An 18908-nucleotide genomic window follows, 5' to 3' on the forward strand; every position below is an offset into this window, starting at 1 on the left:
TCTTCATCATCACCCATTTCTTCTTTATCATCAGGATCTACATCCTCCACATCCACCCTCCCTTGTAGATAGAAGGATCCACATATCTCACCTCTTCTAACATTGGAATACTCTTCCCCCTTCCACAAACCCCCCTCCTCCTCTTAGACATCACAGAACTTCAAATAAAATAATCAATGAATGCACGAATTAAACCCCTGCTTAGTTTCGTTGTCTCTTTGTTGTTTGCTGAAAGAGTAACAAATACAAAGGTTCTTTTTCTTTTTTTCTTTTTTTTTATGAGCAACAAATACAAAGGTTTATTGTAACATGTTTACTGCCCATTTGTGTAGGTTTTCATTAACATATATAGTAAATACAAGATGCGGATGTTATACAAGATATGCTCTGTTGCAACTCTGTTAAATGTGTTCCGAGATCCATAGTGTCATTTAAATTTGAATGAGATTGATTGTTATCTTCAACATTTGCTAGGAGCCAGCGTATTACTTTTTTCTCGCTTACAAGTGTGTGTGTGTCTATATATCTATATAATATTAAATTCCACTCAAATAAGGCGTAGACTACAAGGCCATTTTTATTTATTTATTTATCTACGTAGTTACATTAATATGAAACTACTGCTACGTTTGTTTCGACGTAAAATGGTTTCCGTCGTAAAATATTTTCGACGAAATCAATTTCAAAAGAAATTATTTTCTCGAAAATATTTTTCGGCGTTTGGTTCGCACGAAAAAATTACGAAAAGGGAAAATGCAACTGTCGCCGGAATCCGGCGACGACCGGTCGCCGTCGCCGGAATCCGGCGAACATGTTTGGCCGGATCCGGCCAAAATTGCCGGATTCCGGCAGGACACCTCCGGGACCGGTCAGATCCGGCCTGATCCGGTCATTTTGGCCGGATCTCGGCAGGATCAGTGGCCGGATCCGGTCAGATCCCGCCGGATTCCGGCCATTTGGGCCAGATCCGGCCGGATCAGTAGCCGGATCCGGTCAGATCCCGCCGGATTCCGTCCATATGGGCCAGATCCGGCCGGATCAGTAGCCGGATCCGGTCAGATTCCGCCGGATTCCGGCCATTTTGGCCGGATCCGGCGGGGTCAGTGGCCGGATCCGGTCAGATCCGGCCGGATCCTGGCCATTTCGGCCAGATCCGGCCGGATCAGTGGCCGGATCCGGTCAGATCAGGCCGGGTTCCGGCAGGTTTCTGTCCATGGCCGGATTCCGACGGCCGGCGGTGTTCCGGCAACTGGATTCCGGCGGATGGCGGTATTCCGGCGGCCGGATTCCGGTGGTCGGATTCCGACGCCGGCATTATTCCAGTGACTTGATGATGCCGGATACCGGTGCTGCCTATTTTCGAACGACCGACTATTGTAGGATTTGGACAGTCAGATATCAAACGTGCGTGTAAGGACGAAGAATATAATTTTGGAAAACGATTTACGGTTTTAAAAACCGTAAATCGTTTTCCAAAACTTAAAGAAGGTTTTACGGTCAAACCGAAAATGATTTTCGTTGACCGTTATTTTCGCCCCTACCAAACACCGTAAAATACCGAAATCATTTTCCGGAAATCATTTTACGCCGAAACAAACGGAGCATACGTAGAAACCTTCAAACTACTCGAGACTTCAGAAACCAATCATGACCCTCTGAAATAAAGTAGAAATACATATTGCTTAGAGCCTCAGAACAGAAAAAGTAGAAACACATAATAATATTACGTTAAGTTTAATAAGCAAGGATCATGATAATGGCGAAAGAAGAAACCACGTTTGGAACCTGAAGCAGATCAAGAAAGAAGCTCAATCTTGATTCCACCAATGCTGACGAGCCCTTTACCTTGCCGAGGAACCAAAGTGACAACGACGTCGTCATCGCCATCAACTCCCAAGTCATCCAACAAGTCGGTGATCCCCACTCTCAGGGCGGTCTTCTTCTTCTTCGCATGTGCTTGCTTATGCGGCACGTGCACAAAGCTTCCTGCAAACTCCGTCTTGTCTGGCCCGCTGGGAGTGTCAACATCATCATTAATATAAACGTCAAACTTCACCACCGCAGCTTTCTCCAACTCGATGCCTTCAATCACCAACACCTCTTCCTCTTCTTCCTTCTGACGTTTACTTCTCGATTTGCTGGGCCTAGCGACCACAGTGCTTATCACCTTGTCCAAAACAACTGGAAACGCAAGGCTTGCAGATGATGCAGCCGCAAGCGCAACACCCCCACGTTCTGAAGGAAAAAGCGTCGCTACTTTCTTGACATTTTTAGATTTGCGAGGAGTTCGCTTAGTTTTCAGCCATGGAATCTCCACATCTTGATAAGCATAGCCCAGCGTATTAGTTTCAAGGCAGTCCTTAACATAAACACGAACAGGCTGAGCATTTTCATCATAGAAGATGAAGCTGGCGTTTAACCAATCTGGGTCTGTGAAATCTTGTCGTTTCCCTCCTAGCGTCTTCCATATGGTCCACATTCGGTCCACATTCGAGTGGTGAGCGTAAAAGAGTGGATCTCTACCGGAGGAGTAAAGGTTCCCCATGTCCTCCGAATTATGGTTCGGGTCACCGCACCACCCGTGGACGTTATTGTGAGGCCTGAGCTCGAGTGAGCCAGCACCCGGGTCAGCGGCACCCCCGGCACGGTAAGCGAAGCCGTGGAATAGCTGAGCGTTCTTGCTGCTGGACACCATTTGCGAGTACATGACGTTGAGATTGCTCGAGATTTGGTCTGCAGGTGTAGTTGTTGAATCGTCTGTACCGCCGTAGTCGAGGTTGATCAGTGTCGGCGGCAGGTGATTTGCGTTGCGGTAGACATCGTAGAGTTGTGAGGTGGAGTCTACAAACATGGCTGGGATTTGCATGCCGGCAGGGGAGTCCCAGTTCCAGTATGGCATGGCAAAGGTGGGATCGCCAATCAGCTTGCCCAAGATCTTCTCATAGAAGTACAAGTACCAGCGATGAAACGGGAAGAAGAGCCAACTATCGTGAACTTGATACTCAAGGTCTGGGTATCCGACTTGGTCATATGCCCCATTACAATAGGCGCAGTGAACGCTGGCTTGTTGTGAGAAACTACGTGGGCCATCGTCTGGGAGGGCTTTCATGAGCTGAAGGGCCTTGTTATATTTTGCTATGTAATCCTTGTTCGCCAAATGTGCGACAGGCCTCACACGCAAGGGAGGGTTTGGGGGTATCTTGAAATCTGTGATCGTTGTGGATCCTGTTGGGCAGCAATTGATTGTTGACGTTTGTGACCCTTCAGTAATGGTTGCCGGGCTACATTTTGTTATGTCTGGCGCTGACACCGGAGCTGCCAACGCAGCCGGGTCATTGGGAAGACTGGCAGCACCGTAGAGACCTCCGAGGCCGATGAGCACATCTCTCCTATCGAATTTCCCTTGAGGAGGTTGTCCATCTTTGGAGCCAGAGGTAAGGTTTTGGTCACCCTTTGTGGCTTTGCATGCCAGTACTCTTGGAACAAGCTGGCGCTGGTTCCGCTTCCCTGATTTTGAAATCTGGTGGTTTTTTGGATGAAAAGAAGAGAATGAGAAGCTGGGAAAGGTGCTGGTGGTGCCGGCCACAGTCTGGGTGGTAGTGAAGATTGGTTGGGTACAGAAAGAAGCCATTGCCTGGTCTTGGTGTGAAGGTAAGGATTAAGGCCTTCTGCTTTTAAGCAGGAACTTTGTAAGATTTTTGTAAGTACGGATTCGTGAGAAAGATAAGACTGGCTGTATATTTAGAGGATTAATTCCTACCCTACACAGGAAAGCAACGTCACAATAATACTCCTTCACATGGGTGGGTTCCGGTAGGGGTGGGCATCGGTTTGGTAGGCGGTTAAGTCGGTTAATTCGGTTGATTAACCGACTTTTGTCGGAATGTAGTCGATAAATTTATTTCGGTTAAGTCGGTTAAGCGGTTAATAGGCGGTCGGTTAAGCGGTTAATAGGCGGTCGGTTAAGTCGGTAAGGCGATTAATAAGCGGTCGGTTAAGTCGGTTAAATCGGTTAACATTCGGTTAAAATGGGTAATGAAATGACGTCGTTTTGATTTTTTTAAAGGAAAAAAATATATATCATACATTTTGTTCTTACTAAAACGACGTCGTTTCGTTTTATGTCGGTTCGGTTAATCGTTCGAAATAGAATTCGGTTCGGTTCGGTTCGGTTACCGCTTAAAAAAACGGTTCGGTTCGGTTCGGTTCGGCTACTGCTTAAAAGGCGGTTCGGCTGCCGATCCGGCTTTCGGAATAAAATTTTATACCGACTACCGAACAGAAATTAGTCGGTTAAAGTCGGTAGGCGGTAAGCGGATAATTTGCCCACCCCTAGGTTCCGGTATGGAATCCACCCTATATGTGATGGTGTTGTAAAATTATTGTATTTGTATTGTAAAAATATTATTTTTGATATATTTATGCTCCCTTCTCTTTCTCTTTCTTTTTCTTTTTCTTCTTCTTTTTCTTGGAAAAGTTCACTTTTAAAATTTTTTATTTTTTATATTACATTAATCACTTTTTTACAATTTTAGTCGCTTTTTATATCACATCCCATTATTCTTATTTTGACTTTTCATAAGTCTATATTTTTCTGCATGGATAGGATTCGTTGTTTAAAGAGAAAGGATAGATAAGAGACGTTTGAACGTCTCCTGAGTCTTGACTCTCTTGTCCATTTGTTTATAGTAAAAAAATAGGGAAAATTGCACCGTTGGTCCCTGTGGTATGCCATAATTATTTTTTACTCCCTATGGTTTAAAAAATTACTGGGAGGTCCTCATGGTATGCAATAATTACAAATCGATCCCTGACGTCAAATTCTGTTAAATTTTTTAACAGATTCCGTCAAATGCCACGTCAGCGACATTATAAAAAGAGCCCTATCCTTTACGTATTTTTTTCATTTCTTTTTTTAACAAAATATTTTTTTTATTATTATTATAAAAAGACGGACAGACGTTTGAAATGGGTTTAAAGTCACATGTGAAAAATGAATAGTGATTGGAGGGATCAATTGGGCCACTTTTGAATAAAATTGTTTTGTTTATAATTCGATTGGGTGTTGAATTTTTTTAATTAAAATATTAATTTAATTTACTATGTAAATTATGAAGTTTAACTTGTGAGATAAAATTTGAAAAAATTTAAAAAATTTAAATAAAATATAATTTATTTTAATAAAAAAAAAAGGTAAAATATTATTCTATATTTTATTCGAACCAAACACACCATTAAAACCATTAAATGGGAAAAAGGACCTGTCAGAGGCATTCCAATCACTATTCATTTTTCACATGCGACTTTAAACCCATTTCAAATGTCCCTGTCTATCTTTTTATAATTAAAAAAATATGTTCAGAGGGAAAATGTCTAACCGGCCCTTCTCCTTTTACAATAAAAAATCTAAATTTATTTAAAAAAAGTATACTTTTGATTATTTTGTTTGTTCTTCTACAATACAATTGTATTTTTTATTATAAAGGACTTGCCTAATTAATATTGGTGGCTTGACTTATATATAATTAATATCGGGAGAAAGGAGGAGGATATTTTGGTGGATTCCAGGAAGCTACTTTATAACTATTATTGTAATACATGAAAGGGCTTACCTTTTCGAAAATCCTAAGAATTTAAAATTTAAAATATTATTTTTTGACCAAAAGAAAAGAAAAAAAAGAAAAGGTTTGGAACGGATAACTGCTGGTCCCGTTTGGGAAGGCGGTGGCTCTCCCCACAGCTGGTCCCGGATAAGTATATATAATATGTTAATTTTTAATATGTTAATATATTCTTTATTAAAAGTGACATGTGTCATGTTTTTATTGTGATTACGGTGAGAATTTCTAACCAATTCTATTAAGTTTGTGGACGAAAACAATTTCAATGAGTAATTTATAATTTTCGCATGCTACAATGACCTTAAAGTTATTTTTTATACCACATAAAATTATTTGTAAATTAGACCAATATTCACATAATTAATTTTACATTTTTCTCAATATTAAAAGGAAGATTCTGGTTTTTTTTTTCAATTCTCTTAAAATTGAGGGTTTTAAAATTATCATTCCATCAAAATTTCAATATTAAATTTTGGTCAATGGTCTTGTCATTACTCTTCCCAATACGTTGATGCATGCACATTGTCAGTTGTAATAGATTGAGAAACTTTAGTTGGGAAAGCTTGAAATAATGATTTTTTGGTAAGTTATTAATGTGTCACGTTGGGTTCTTCATGGCTATATATATATAACCAATATCACGTTAATGATATGCACGGAACGGTTTAATTACCTTGTCATAAAAATATTCCCATGTTTGGTATTAGCAAGGAAATCGACCGAGATGTTAGACAAAATTTGTAATGCCTTAAGTGTTTATTTAGGATAATGAACCTGCAGCATGTCACCATAACATCCCTTAGTTTATTTAACAAATTAATAACCCGAAAAGTTGCATTGATCCCCTAATAAAAAATCAATGTAGCGGAAGATACATCTATTTTTTTCTTCGATCAACAAGATAGCTACAAAACTAAGTCACAAATATGAATAACCAGAGTTCTACCAACAACAAGATAACTTCAAACATTATAACATAACTCAGCATAATAATGTCAAAATCCATATGTCACGATCACAAATCGAATTGTATCATGTTAAAGCCTCCAAAGTATTACATATCTATGTCTAGTTGTCATGGCAATACATCAAAATATAGGAGTAGATGGCTACGAGGAGGATCCTAACCCTAATCCTCAAAAAGAATCCATTTTAAATCGATTATTCTTGAAGGGCTGATTGATCACAGCTCATGTAATACCCCAGATTTTTTTTAAAATTTATTAATTGGTTTTTTTTTATAATTTTCTTCTTCTCTCTTCTTCCTTCTTCATTTTCTCTTCTCTGTTCTTTTTGCCCGAAAACAGAGACAGCGAGGGGGAGAGAGTGAGACTGAGATGAGAGATCGAGTGAGAGAGAGATGCGAGAGATTGAGAGAGATGAGAACCGAGGGAGAGAGAGAGAGTGGCGGGGAAGAGAGGGCCCGGTGGATCCGTGAAAGAGAGAGAGACCCAACGGAGAGGGAGAGGAATCAGGAAGATCAGACCCGATCTTCATGTGGCCGAGCTGGGTGACGCCGGCGAGACCAGGGAGCGCCGGTGATGCAATTTCCGACGAACTCGTGGGCTAAAACCCATCAACCCAGGAGCTTGGATCCGCGACCTGCTAGCCAAACCCGACGGATCCGGGAGAACCCGCGCGACCCGAACCTTCCGGAGGTCCGATCCTCCATGTCCAACGGCCAGACGCCGATTTCCGGCGGGCTAAGGCGACTTTCCGGCCGATCCACGAAGACCCGAAGCCTTTGACCCAAAACCCGACCCGGTGACCCGTCAGACCCGAGAGGAAGACCCGGTTCTTCCTGTGCATTTTCCGGTGGCTTTTCCGGCGGATTTTCTGACTAAGTCCTCAAGGTATAAAAACCCTATGATTTAGTTTAACTTGTTAGTCTATTATTGTAGATTTGTGGATGATTTGGTATTTTAGGATTCTACTCGAGTGTGTTAAAATAGATTGTGATGTTTTGAAATTGATTTACTGATTATTGGGTTTTTCTGGTTGGACTGTGATGTTGGGCATTTTCGGTTGGCTGATTTAGTGCTCGTGTGTGTGTCGGCCAGTGGATGGTTGTTCCGGCCAGTGATATGTGTATTGATATTGGGTCCCTGTTAGAGATCATGTTAGATTCTAGAGTTAGAACTGATTGTGTTGAGGATTGAACATAATTACCTTTATGTTATGATTTTTGGCTGATTCCTGTGATGCTTAGATAAAATTGGGTGTTATGGATTTAAGGTCGGATGGTGTGTTTATTGTGGGTGGTCGTGTATGGGTTGATTTGTAGTTGTTGGATTTGTGATATTTCTTATTGATGATTTACCTTACTCTGTGTATTTCGGCTGAAGTGATTTTGGGTATATGTTAATATGTAATGTTTGGATTGTCTACTGTTGTGATGGTATACTGATTTGGGGATTTTTCGTAGTTTAGGATTTTGATACTCCTGTTTTGATGATGGCCGATTATTGATGGATTCCAGTGGGTTTGGGTTATGTGCTGTTTTGGTTATTTGATTTGTAGGCATGGGTTTTGGTGTTTCTATTTCAGTTATGTTATATTTGAGAGATAGGTGTTGGTATTTGGGTTGTTGTGACCAAATCAATTTATAAGTTTTGCTGTTGGTTGATCTAATGCTTAAATTGAGGATTAATGGCTTTTAAAGAGATTGTTGGTTTAAGTTGGTTAAATTGGTATGTGGATATAGTGTTTTGACCAATTATGAGTATGGTGATGTTTTGATTTGGGTGATTTAGTAAGTGTTCGGGTTGTGTTCAACTATTGGAAGTTTAGTGGTATTTGAAGATTAGATATTGGGATGATTGTGGATTTACTAAGTTTTGGATCATGCTGTGTTTTGAGAGTATTAAGTTATGGTTACTATTCTGATTGTGAGTGATTTTTGGGAGGATTTGTCTTGGGTTTGGGATTAAGTTGAATTGGTAGACTTTGTATTTAATATTAAATCTCATATGTTTTAATTTTGGATAGAGATTTTGTATATATATATATATATATAGGATAAATTAGTTTAAGTTTTAGAACTGAATTTCAGAACGCTTCTCTAAATCCATCCTTGTGCTTTATTTAGGTAAAAGGTCAATTCTGACGCTAATGGAAAATCCAGGTAAGGGGATACAATATCGAAAAACCCCAGCAAGATTTTATTATAAATCTTTTGAAAAAGTGTTGGGGAATTTTACAAAGCGTTGCTCATGTGATTATAATGCCAAGCTTTATTACTCATATGATATTGTTTAAGAATTTTGAGCATGAATCACAGTTATGGTTAAGAGCATTTTTAAGAATTATGATTTATGCATAATTATAGTTAAGATTAAGAACATTTCAGATATTATGAATTATGCATACTCATAGAGATGATAAAGAGCATTTCAAAGATATGATTACAAAGAATTCCAAAGTATATGATTCTATTTATGAATACAGTTTTGAAAGAAAAGAAAATCTAAAGTTAAATTCTGCACATGACTACAGTTATGAAAGCGGCTCTTATAGTTTTGAAATAAAGTTTACAGTTATAACAGAGCCTACAGTATTACAGAAAACGTTCATGTGCAGTAATTGTTTAACCCTGAGGTACTACTACAGTTAGATTTGGTACCCATAGGGTAGCAAGGCAAGCATACCGTAAGTCGGTGTGTGCTACCGGCCGGGGTTGGCCTTCACCTAGGGAAGATCCCCAACCCGGCGACTCTTCTCTGTGACGACAGACTGAGTCTATAGGTCCTTTGGACAAAGCCAACGTGCGCCGCTCACGGGAACTGGCGGTGTAGAGTCTATAAAAGGATAAACCACAGATGAAGGTTTAAAGAGAAAACTGATAAAAGATTTACTGAATCATTAGAAAATCTGTTTAATTGTTCATCTTGTTAATCTACATAAACTGTCATTCTTATACCATTATTCATATTCTTCAAATTCTATTTAATTTTTCATATGCTATGCTACCTGTCCTAAAACAATACATTTCATTTATGAATCATGCTTTAATATGTGTTTTCTTATAAAACATAAACAGCCTAGTATAACACTTCTCAGACAATTTTCATAATTTGAATCTCCAACTTATATTCAGTCTAAAAATCACATATCATATTCATACTTTTAAACATCATCGTAATTTTTAATATATTCAAAAACACTTAATTCAACTAAAATAAATTAAAATCAACATGCTATTGGTTTAGGTAATAAATCAATTTACATTATGCAATTCATCATATGTGAAATTAATTCTTATTAGTAAGTAGAATAAATCTGTCATTATGCATGACTAAAGATTATGGCATAAAGGTTTATAACATGTTTTATTCCCCTGGTGTTGTATTTTCCTTACTGAGTTGTCAAACTCACCCTTTTTTCCTCCACCCCTTTCCAGATGACAACAGTAAGACGAAGTCTTTTCCTTGTAAGGGCGTAGGCCTCACTGAGAGCGATAGTTCGTGATGAACCGGCCAAACCCTAGTTGCGTAGTATGTTTTGTTTTATTGGAGTTCAAGACCTTGTAAAGGTTCATTAATAGAATGGTATAAAAAAATAGGAAGTTTGAAATTTTCAAGTTGTAAATGCACTCTTTCATTTAAAATGTTTGTTTTTAGCACTCAAGTTCGCGTTTCCCCTTATATCCCAAAACGGGGGCGTGACAGCTCAGGCTACAAATGTACATGTGGATGCAATATATGCAGTCGCATTCGTAAAACGCGGATATCGTTTTTAGATATCTGCATGCACATCAAATTTTTACTAACCACATCCGTGCAGTTATTATAGTTATTAAATAGGGTTATTAGCTGATATTCGCCCAAAAAGTCGAGGGAATGCTTGAATAATTGGCTTAGTAGCAGGTGAACAGAACAGAACAGGTAACCTAAACGGAACTCTATATTCAACCGACCTATAATCCATTTATTTAATCAGCTTACTATCCATAGACCGTGTATTAGGTAGGTAAGGTAATGGGCATTTTGGGGCTATTTTAGTCTTTAGAACCTTCTTTGGGTCTCTATTAGGACCTATATTAAATGGTTTTAAAAATAATTTATGCTAATTTTTATTATTTTGGGCTTGTTTTTAAGCCCTAAAATTTTAAAAATATGATGATTTCACATTACTTTTGTCTTTTTATCTTAGTGTTATACAAAAAAATAACACAAACAACCAAACTCATGTAAACATAACCTATATCTAATTCAAAATAACGTCAGTTTGATGAATTTATCAAATTAAATATATATAAAGAATATGCAGATGCGGTTAATAACTACATGCGTTCTAAATTTTTGAATTTTTTCACGTCGAAAATTGAAAGAAGTGTTATCTCGTACGGAAATTTTTGAGTCTTTTTGCACGTCAAAAAATACTGGCAAATAATGCATGTTCGAACTCTTTTTTCAAAGCAAGTTCTAATGAGACTGCCCATAACCAAAAATTAAATGAATTTTTTTAAGGAAAGATAAAGTTTTAAAATTTGAGTTCAGACGAGTTTCATAAGAGAAACTTGAAGAGCCTTAAGAGCCCTTACATGTTAAAATTTATTTTATTTATTTAAAAAATAAAAAACACATGTAAAAGTAGGCATTTACAACCCAGCATCTCTCTAAATAAATATGCACACCTTTTGATGGATGGGCAGGCAGGTATGCATTAAAAGGTAGAAAACGAAATCTGTACCGGTAGATCGAGTGGGCGTTTTTCAAGGGATTCAGATCCACGGGAATTGCCGCGGTGGTTTTTTTTAAAATCCAAGCTGTCAATTTAAATCAACGGTTCAAAATAGCCATCCGGAATAATGGCACCTCAGCGATCCGCGTGAAGCAAAAATATCAAAAGTGCTTCAGTCTTTTTCCCTCCATGAACGGATCCGCGTGAAACAAAAATCTTCAAAACTCTTTCAGACTTTTTCCTCCACACTTGATGTGTCCTTCATTGCCGGCGATTTCCTCAACCTCCTGGGACCGCGATTTTCGCGAGACTATGGAGCTCCAGTTCCGGATCTAGACTCGCCTGGAGCGGTGTGGGTGGGGGGCATGAAGCGGCCAGATCTGTACTCGCCTGGATATTCTTCTCTCCTCCAACTCGACCTCTCTCCATGGCTGCTTCATCCTCTGCTCAACCAACCACAAACCCGCAGGTCTCTATTTTTTTGTTGATTTTTATTTTGGTTATGGTTCATGGGTTGTTTGTCTGATTTGGTTGTTATGGGTTTGCTTTTCTCCTGTACCCTTTGTTTGGTTACCGAGAAAATGGAAGGAAACCAGAAGATTTAAAATTGTGGTTTCTCAGGGTTGTTCTTTAAAGATTTGTGGGTTGTTCTGGATTTGCTTGTCTCTCTGTTTGGTTGATTTTGCTGTTGGTGTTTGTTTTGGTGTTTTGGACTTATTTTGAACCATTTATGAGGATACTTGCTCCATGAGAAAATGGTTGGCAAGGGACTCCTTCCAAATCTGAGGAGAAAATGTCCATGGGATTATTTGGATTGTCAAGCAGAGTCCATGAGATTATCTGGAAAATCTTCCTGACAAAATGGTTTTCAAGCATAAGCTGAAATAAATGTATTGATTAGTCAATCACATTGAGAGAATTCTGGTGCTTTTGGGTATTTGCCTTACAGTATTTGTCTATGAATTGTAGGCAAGAGATTTTGATCCAGATTCGTTGAGCAATCAATAATTAATAAAATCTGGAAGGGTTTTGTTGTTTTATTAGTTATTTTATCTTCTTGATCGTTGCCCTCGCACGTATTCATTTTATAGACTTTTTTGTTCTCTAATAGATTGTTATTGATTTTCTATTGCCAGGGTGTAGAATGAACATTAAGGTTGGCTACCAATGCAGGTTGTGATTCACGTTTGCAGTGGGAGAACATGGTGAGATGCAAGACTAGGCACCAAAAGCCTTTCTTATTGCAGATCATTCTCATCAAATACTTGATATATTTGAACTTATGTATAGTTTGATGAGGCAGAGGGTCCTAACCCAATAATTGAACTTATGGATGTTATTGATGCGTTTAAAAGGGTCCTTAACCCAAGATTTTTTGGAACTATTCCTGGCTTTGTATCTTTCCAGAGGTCACATACAATGCCAAAGTGCATGTACTGATAATCTTTAACTTGGAAGAACCTTTTTTTTGTTGTAAAAATCATGTGTATCTTGATACGGTTCTATATCCAAATTGTGGTTGCCAGCTTTTGTAGCGGTTGTATTTTATAGTCTTTGTACAATATATATGACTGTGCTAATTTAAGTGTATACATTCATATGGAAGCTAAAGCCTCGTCCTACTCCACAATTTGAGTAACAATACGAGCATTTTGTATCTTTGCATATTGTAAAAAAAGATTGTGTTGCTTGTGGTGGCGAAGCACCCCTGTTCAAGCACCCCTCTTCATTGAATTGTTATGTATATAAGAACTATTTATATGCTTTTTTGAGACATTTTGCAGTATCTGTTCTTGTTTTCGGATTGATTTTGTCCTCAAATGGACTTTTTTGATGCTGACATATTGCACACTTTGCTCTCCATTGTTTTCGTGTTTTGTTGCTGGAAAATGATATTTGATAATTATACATAGAATATTTTTCATCCGGTTCTGGCTTTGCAACAAAATTGGTTGTTAAAAAAGCAAATAACGTGCACCAACTTGGTTGTTAAACCTCATGAACTACAATTTTATTCCCACAACCATAAAATTGACCTCTACATTTCTTCGATATGTCAAGTTGCATATATTGACATTAAAGAGAATCATGAGCTGGTCAAAATTATAATATAAGATCATAAAAAATAAAGCCTCACAAGTCAATAAACATCTCAGTAGAACTTGATGAGTTCCAAGCAATCAACCAAATCGCCAAACTCACAACTTCAATCAAAAGATTTTCCCTTTTTCTTTTTTTGCGCATGTGAATTTTGTTTTCCAATTTCTTCTATTTATCAGAATTCGGGTAAGAAAACCCACGTTGACAATTTAGGGATCCACCCATAAGAAAATGCGAGCATGCACCATATTTCTGCAAGGCATGGATAAAATCAATACAAGAAAAATAACCATAAAGATATCAATAAAAGGAACACCCACCAATCAAAATCCACCATTTAAGTTCCATTTAACAGAATCAATTTTATAGAAGTTGAATCCTAAAAATTCTAATCAATAAACACAACCCAAACAATAACCCACATTTTCAACTTAATCTGAAAACCCGAAAAAAGTGGTCGTAACTTAAAAACCAATGTTGAATCACAGAGCCATTTCCATCAAATTTTCACATATTTTCATATCTTTAAACAATCACTCACCAAACCCCCCCACAAAAATGACATGCGTGTCACAAAATTTTCAAACTTTTTTATAGAAGCAAAGAAGAAACAAATACATCATTACACCATTTTCACCAGAAATTCACAAATTTTCATTACTCTAAAAGAATCATTCACAAAACTCACCGTCGGAACTAAATGGCATCACCAAAACCCAAACTTTTCATAAACATAGAGCAATGCCTAAACATCAACAAACCCATCATTCCGACCCTGAAAACTAGAGAAAACAAAAATTTTCCCCTAAACACCTATATTTCGACTAACACAAAGGACAATACCCTAAAGTTTTGTACTCTGCACATAAAGAATGTAATCGGCACAAAATGGGAACAATCTTAAGAGACATAACCCTGGCTAAGAGACAAGGTTGAGCAGTCTACAATGCCTGATTGCGAACAAGTCTATTCCTCTACATTCAATCTTTGGTTTGAATCTCCTAGGGTTTAACTGTCACAAGAAAATGGTTGGAGCTTTCCTTCAAGACCATGGAAGATGATAACAAATGGATGGTTGTAAATTATTAACTCTCCATGAGGAAAAAAAAAAATTTGAGAAAGATTTCTCTTCAATTCCCTAAGGGAATTGGGTGGAGATTCAAAAGCCAAACCTTTCAAAATGAACCGTTACTGTAAACAACCCCCATAAGCTAGAAATGGGATTAGGTTATTTGAAAATAGAATAGGATCATCATTTCAGAAAAGACCAATAAATTTACAAAGAGTCAACCCAAACAACCATAGAAGCATTCACATTTACCATAGAGATAAGGTTAATATGACTTACTTCCCAAGAGCTTTATAGTGCAAAACAAGTCCCAACCCAAGAGCTTTAGAAATCCAGAAAAAAAAAAAAAAACAAAAACAAAAAAAAACAAAAACAAAAACAAAATTTCTTTACATCTAAAACCAATGGTTCTCTACTCGGTTTCTGTTGAAAACTTGGGTGCAGCCAAATAGAGTTGTGATAAACCAACATTCATTTATTCAAAGAACCCAAATCAGACCCACATGCAGAATGCTAACATTCTCAATCTCCCACCTCATCGTGAATTCGTGATGCACTATGACCCCAAAAATCATAATCAACTCATAAAATTAGATCTTTGATCAGGTTCAATCACAATATTAGATCCTTGTTCAGAAATTTCATCTTCCACCCACAAACCAACTCGAACCCAAACCAACGAAAATGTAAAGAAAAAAAAATGTGCCTTATGTAAGAAAACAGAAAATAAAATAAAATAAGATAAAATCAGAGAAACCTAACCTTGGTTCCATCAACGGTGGAGACAGCAATCAGAGAGATGCGACTGACTGAGTTGGGGGGAACGGACCTCGACGGTGGAGACGCCGCCAGTGAAATAACGGCCGGCCCCAGAGAGAGAGAGAACGGCCGGAGAGAGAGAGAGACGACGCCGGTAGGTTTCACTTGTTGCCGGGAGAGAGGAACGGCCGGCCAGCCAGTTTCAGGGAAGAGGTATAGAGAGAGAGAGAGAGAGAGAGAGAGAGAGAGCAGCGTTGGGGGGAAAATATAATTCTTCCCCCAATGCTGATCTTCTGATTCAAAGAATATCACGAAAAGAAAAAGAAAAAGAAAATGTCATGTCATCGTAAGTATGTTCTAGGCCGTTAGATACATCTAACAGCCTAGATTGTTAAAAAAACTAGCACGGCAATTCTTAAAAACTGTCGGTTTTCAACACCTTTTTTTCTTATGATTTGGTGCCCAGAAACAGTGGGCTTGTGCGGTTTGTGGATGGAAACTGGTCCACCCATGACCCAACAGAAACGACGACAAAACCAATTCCATATCTCCATACAGGGGAGGCTCCTACTCTCTTCTAGGGCTTGTATTCCCTTGTCCGAATTTCAGTGAATTTGGACAAAGAAATGAAAGAGGATTGCGGTTTCAAGAGTGTTCCAACATGTCTTTGGGCTGCTCCAAAGTGCGCGCATAGCCCCCGTGTGGGCATTTCAGGACTCCCCTCTCTCATTCTCTGCCCGTTCGTTATCAGGATTACTATCCCTTATTACAGAGTGATTTGAGTAATCAGTGACATCATAAGAGTCTTGTAAGTCATTGCTTAGGATCTGTTATTTCAGAGTCATGCAAGTCATCAGTGACATCATAAGAATGTGCAACAGTACCTTATTCAAGAACAAGCAACTTCAAGGGTTCCAAGCTGCTTCAAGAAGGAATTTCACCATACCCTGAAATGCAAGTATATATAGTTGCTACCTCTGGGATCCTAGGATCTGAAAATAGGGATTTTTTGCAAATTGCAGATTCAAAGCATATAAGATTAATATATATATATATATATTCCACTCAAATAAGGCGTAGACTACAAGGCCATTTTTATTTATTTTTATATAAGTCATAGTTACATTAATATGTAACTACGTATATAGATACCTTCAAACTTCAAACAAACTCGAGACTTCAGAAACCAATCATGACCCTCTAAAATAAAGTAGAAATACATATTGCTCAGAGCCTCAGAACAGAAAAAGTAGAAACACATAATAATATTACGTTAAGTTTAATAAGCAAGGATCATGATAATGGCGAAAGAACAAACCACGTTTGGAAACTGAAGCAGATCAAGAAAGAAGCTCAATCTTGATTCCACCAATGCTGACGAGCCCTTTACCTTGCCGAGGAACCAAAGTGACAACGACGTCGTCATCGTCATCAACTCCCAAGTCATCCAACAAGTCGGTGATCCCCACTCTCAGGACGGTCTTCTTCTTCTTCGCATGCGCGTTCTTATGCGGCACGTGCACAAAGCTTCCTGCAAACTCCGTCTTGTCTGGCCCGCTGGGAGTGTCATCATCATCATTAATATAAACGTCAAACTTCACCACCGCAGCTTTCTCCAACTCGATGCCTTCAATCACCAACACCTCTTCCTCTTCTTCCTTCTGACGTTTACTTCTCGATTTGCTGGGCCTAGCGACCACAGTGCTTATCACCTTGTCCAAAACAACTGGAAACGCAAGGCTTGCAGATGATGCAGCCGCAAGCGCAACACCCCCACGTCCTGAAGGAAAAAGCGTCGCTACTTTCTTGACCTTTTTAGATTTGCGAGGAGTTGGCTTAGTTTTCAGCCATGGAATCTCCACATCTTGATAAGCATAGCCCAGCTTCTTAGTTTCAAGGCAGTCCTTGACATAAACACGAACAGGCTGAGCATTTTCATCGTAGAAGATGAAGTTGGCGTTTAACCAATCTGGGTCTTTGAAATCTTGTCGTTTCCCTCCTAGCGTCTTCCATATGGTCCACATTCGGTCCACATTCGAGTGGTGAGCGTAAAAGAGTGGATCTCTACCGGAGGAGTAAAGGTTCCCCATGTCCTCGATATTAGGCTGGTTCGGGTCACCGCACCACAAGTGGATGTTATTGTGAGGAGTGGACTCGAGTGTGCCAGCACCCGGGTCAGGGTCATCCCCGGCACGGTAAGCGGAGCCGTGGAATAGCTGAGCGGTCTTGCTGTTGGACACCATCTGCCGGTACATGATGTTGAGATTTTGGTCTACTGAAGATGTTGAATCCTCTATAAGGTTGTAGTCGAGGTCGATCAGTGTCGGCGGCTGGTGATTTGCGTTGCGGTTGACATCGAAGAGTTTTGAGGTGGAGTCTACAAACATGGCTGGGATTTGCATGCCGGGTTGGGAGTCCCAGTTCCAGAATGGCATGGCAAAGGTGGGATCGCCAATCAGGTTGCCCAAGATCCTCTCATAGAAGTACAAGTACCAGCGATGAAACGGGAAGAAGAGCCAACTATCGTGAACTTGATACTCAAGGTCTGAGTATCCGGCTTGGTCATATGCCCCATTACAATAGGCGCAGTGAACGTTGGCTTGTTGTGAGAAACTACGTGGGTCATCGGCTGGGAGGGCTTTCATGAGCTGAAGGGCCTTGTTATATTTTGCTATGTAATCCTTGTTCGCCAAATGTGCGGCAGGCCTCACACGCAAGGGAGGGTTTGGGGGTATCTTGAAATCTGTGATCGTTGTGGATCCTGTTGGGCAGCAATTGAGTGTTAACGTTGGTGACCCTTCAGACTTAATGGTTGCCGGGCTACATTTTGTTATGTCTGGCGCTGACACCGGAGCTGCCAACGCAGCCGGGTCATTGGGAAGACTGGCAGCACCGTAGAGACCTCCGAGGCCGATGAGCACATCTCTCCTATCGAATTTCTCTTGAGGAGGTTGTCCATCTTTGGAGCCAGAGGTAAGGTTTTGGTCACCCTTTGTGGCTTTGCATGCCAGTACTCTTGGAACAAGCTGGCGATGGTTCCGCTTCCCTGATTTTGAAATCTGGTGGTTTTTTGGATGAAAAGACGAGAATGAGAAGCTGGGAAAGGTGCTGGTGGTGCCGGCCACAGTCTGGGTGGTAGTGAAGATTGGTTGGGTACAGAGAGAAGCCATTGCCTGGTCTTGGTGTGAAGGTAAGGATTAAGGCCTTCTGCTTTTAAGCAGGAACTTTGTAAGATTTTTGTACGGATTCGTGAGAAAGATAAGAGGAAAAAACAAAATACATAAAAGTCAAAAGACTGGCTATATATTTATGCTCCACTCTCTTATCTTTTTTGTTTCTTGAAAAAGTTCACTTTTAAAATTCACTACTTTTTATATTTCATTAATCACTTTTTAACAATTTTACTCACTTTTTTATATCACATCCCATTATTCTTATTTTGACTTTTCATAACTCGATATTTTTCTGCCTGGATAGGATTCGTTGTTTAAAGAGAAAGGATAGATAAGAGACCTTTGAACGTCTCCTGACTCTCCTGTCCATTTGTTTATAGTAAAAAAAAATATTTTGTTAAAAAGAGTCTTATACTCTTATCCTTCATGTATTTTTTCTTTTTTCTTTTTTTTTTAACAAAACATATTTTTTTTATTATAAAAAGACGGACAGAACGTTTGAAA

At 39.1% G+C, this 18908-nt stretch overlaps 2 protein-coding genes across 2 annotated transcripts; both read right to left on the bottom strand.

Moving 5' to 3' along the window:
• Positions 1–1698: 1698 nt before the first annotated feature.
• On the bottom strand, positions 1699–3721 carry LOC133869659 (polyphenol oxidase, chloroplastic-like). Its single transcript, XM_062306718.1, has one exon. The coding sequence runs from the start codon at positions 3629–3631 to the stop codon at positions 1796–1798; it is 1836 nt and encodes a 611-aa protein (XP_062162702.1). The 5' UTR covers positions 3632–3721; the 3' UTR covers positions 1699–1795.
• Positions 3722–16474: 12753 nt separating this feature from the next.
• On the bottom strand, positions 16475–18493 carry LOC133868377 (polyphenol oxidase, chloroplastic-like). Its single transcript, XM_062305265.1, has one exon. The coding sequence runs from the start codon at positions 18399–18401 to the stop codon at positions 16572–16574; it is 1830 nt and encodes a 609-aa protein (XP_062161249.1). The 5' UTR covers positions 18402–18493; the 3' UTR covers positions 16475–16571.
• Positions 18494–18908: the final 415 nt, after the last annotated feature.

Source organism: Alnus glutinosa, chromosome 5 (genome assembly GCF_958979055.1).
Source record: "Alnus glutinosa chromosome 5, dhAlnGlut1.1, whole genome shotgun sequence".
NCBI lineage: Eukaryota > Viridiplantae > Streptophyta > Magnoliopsida > Fagales > Betulaceae > Alnus > Alnus glutinosa.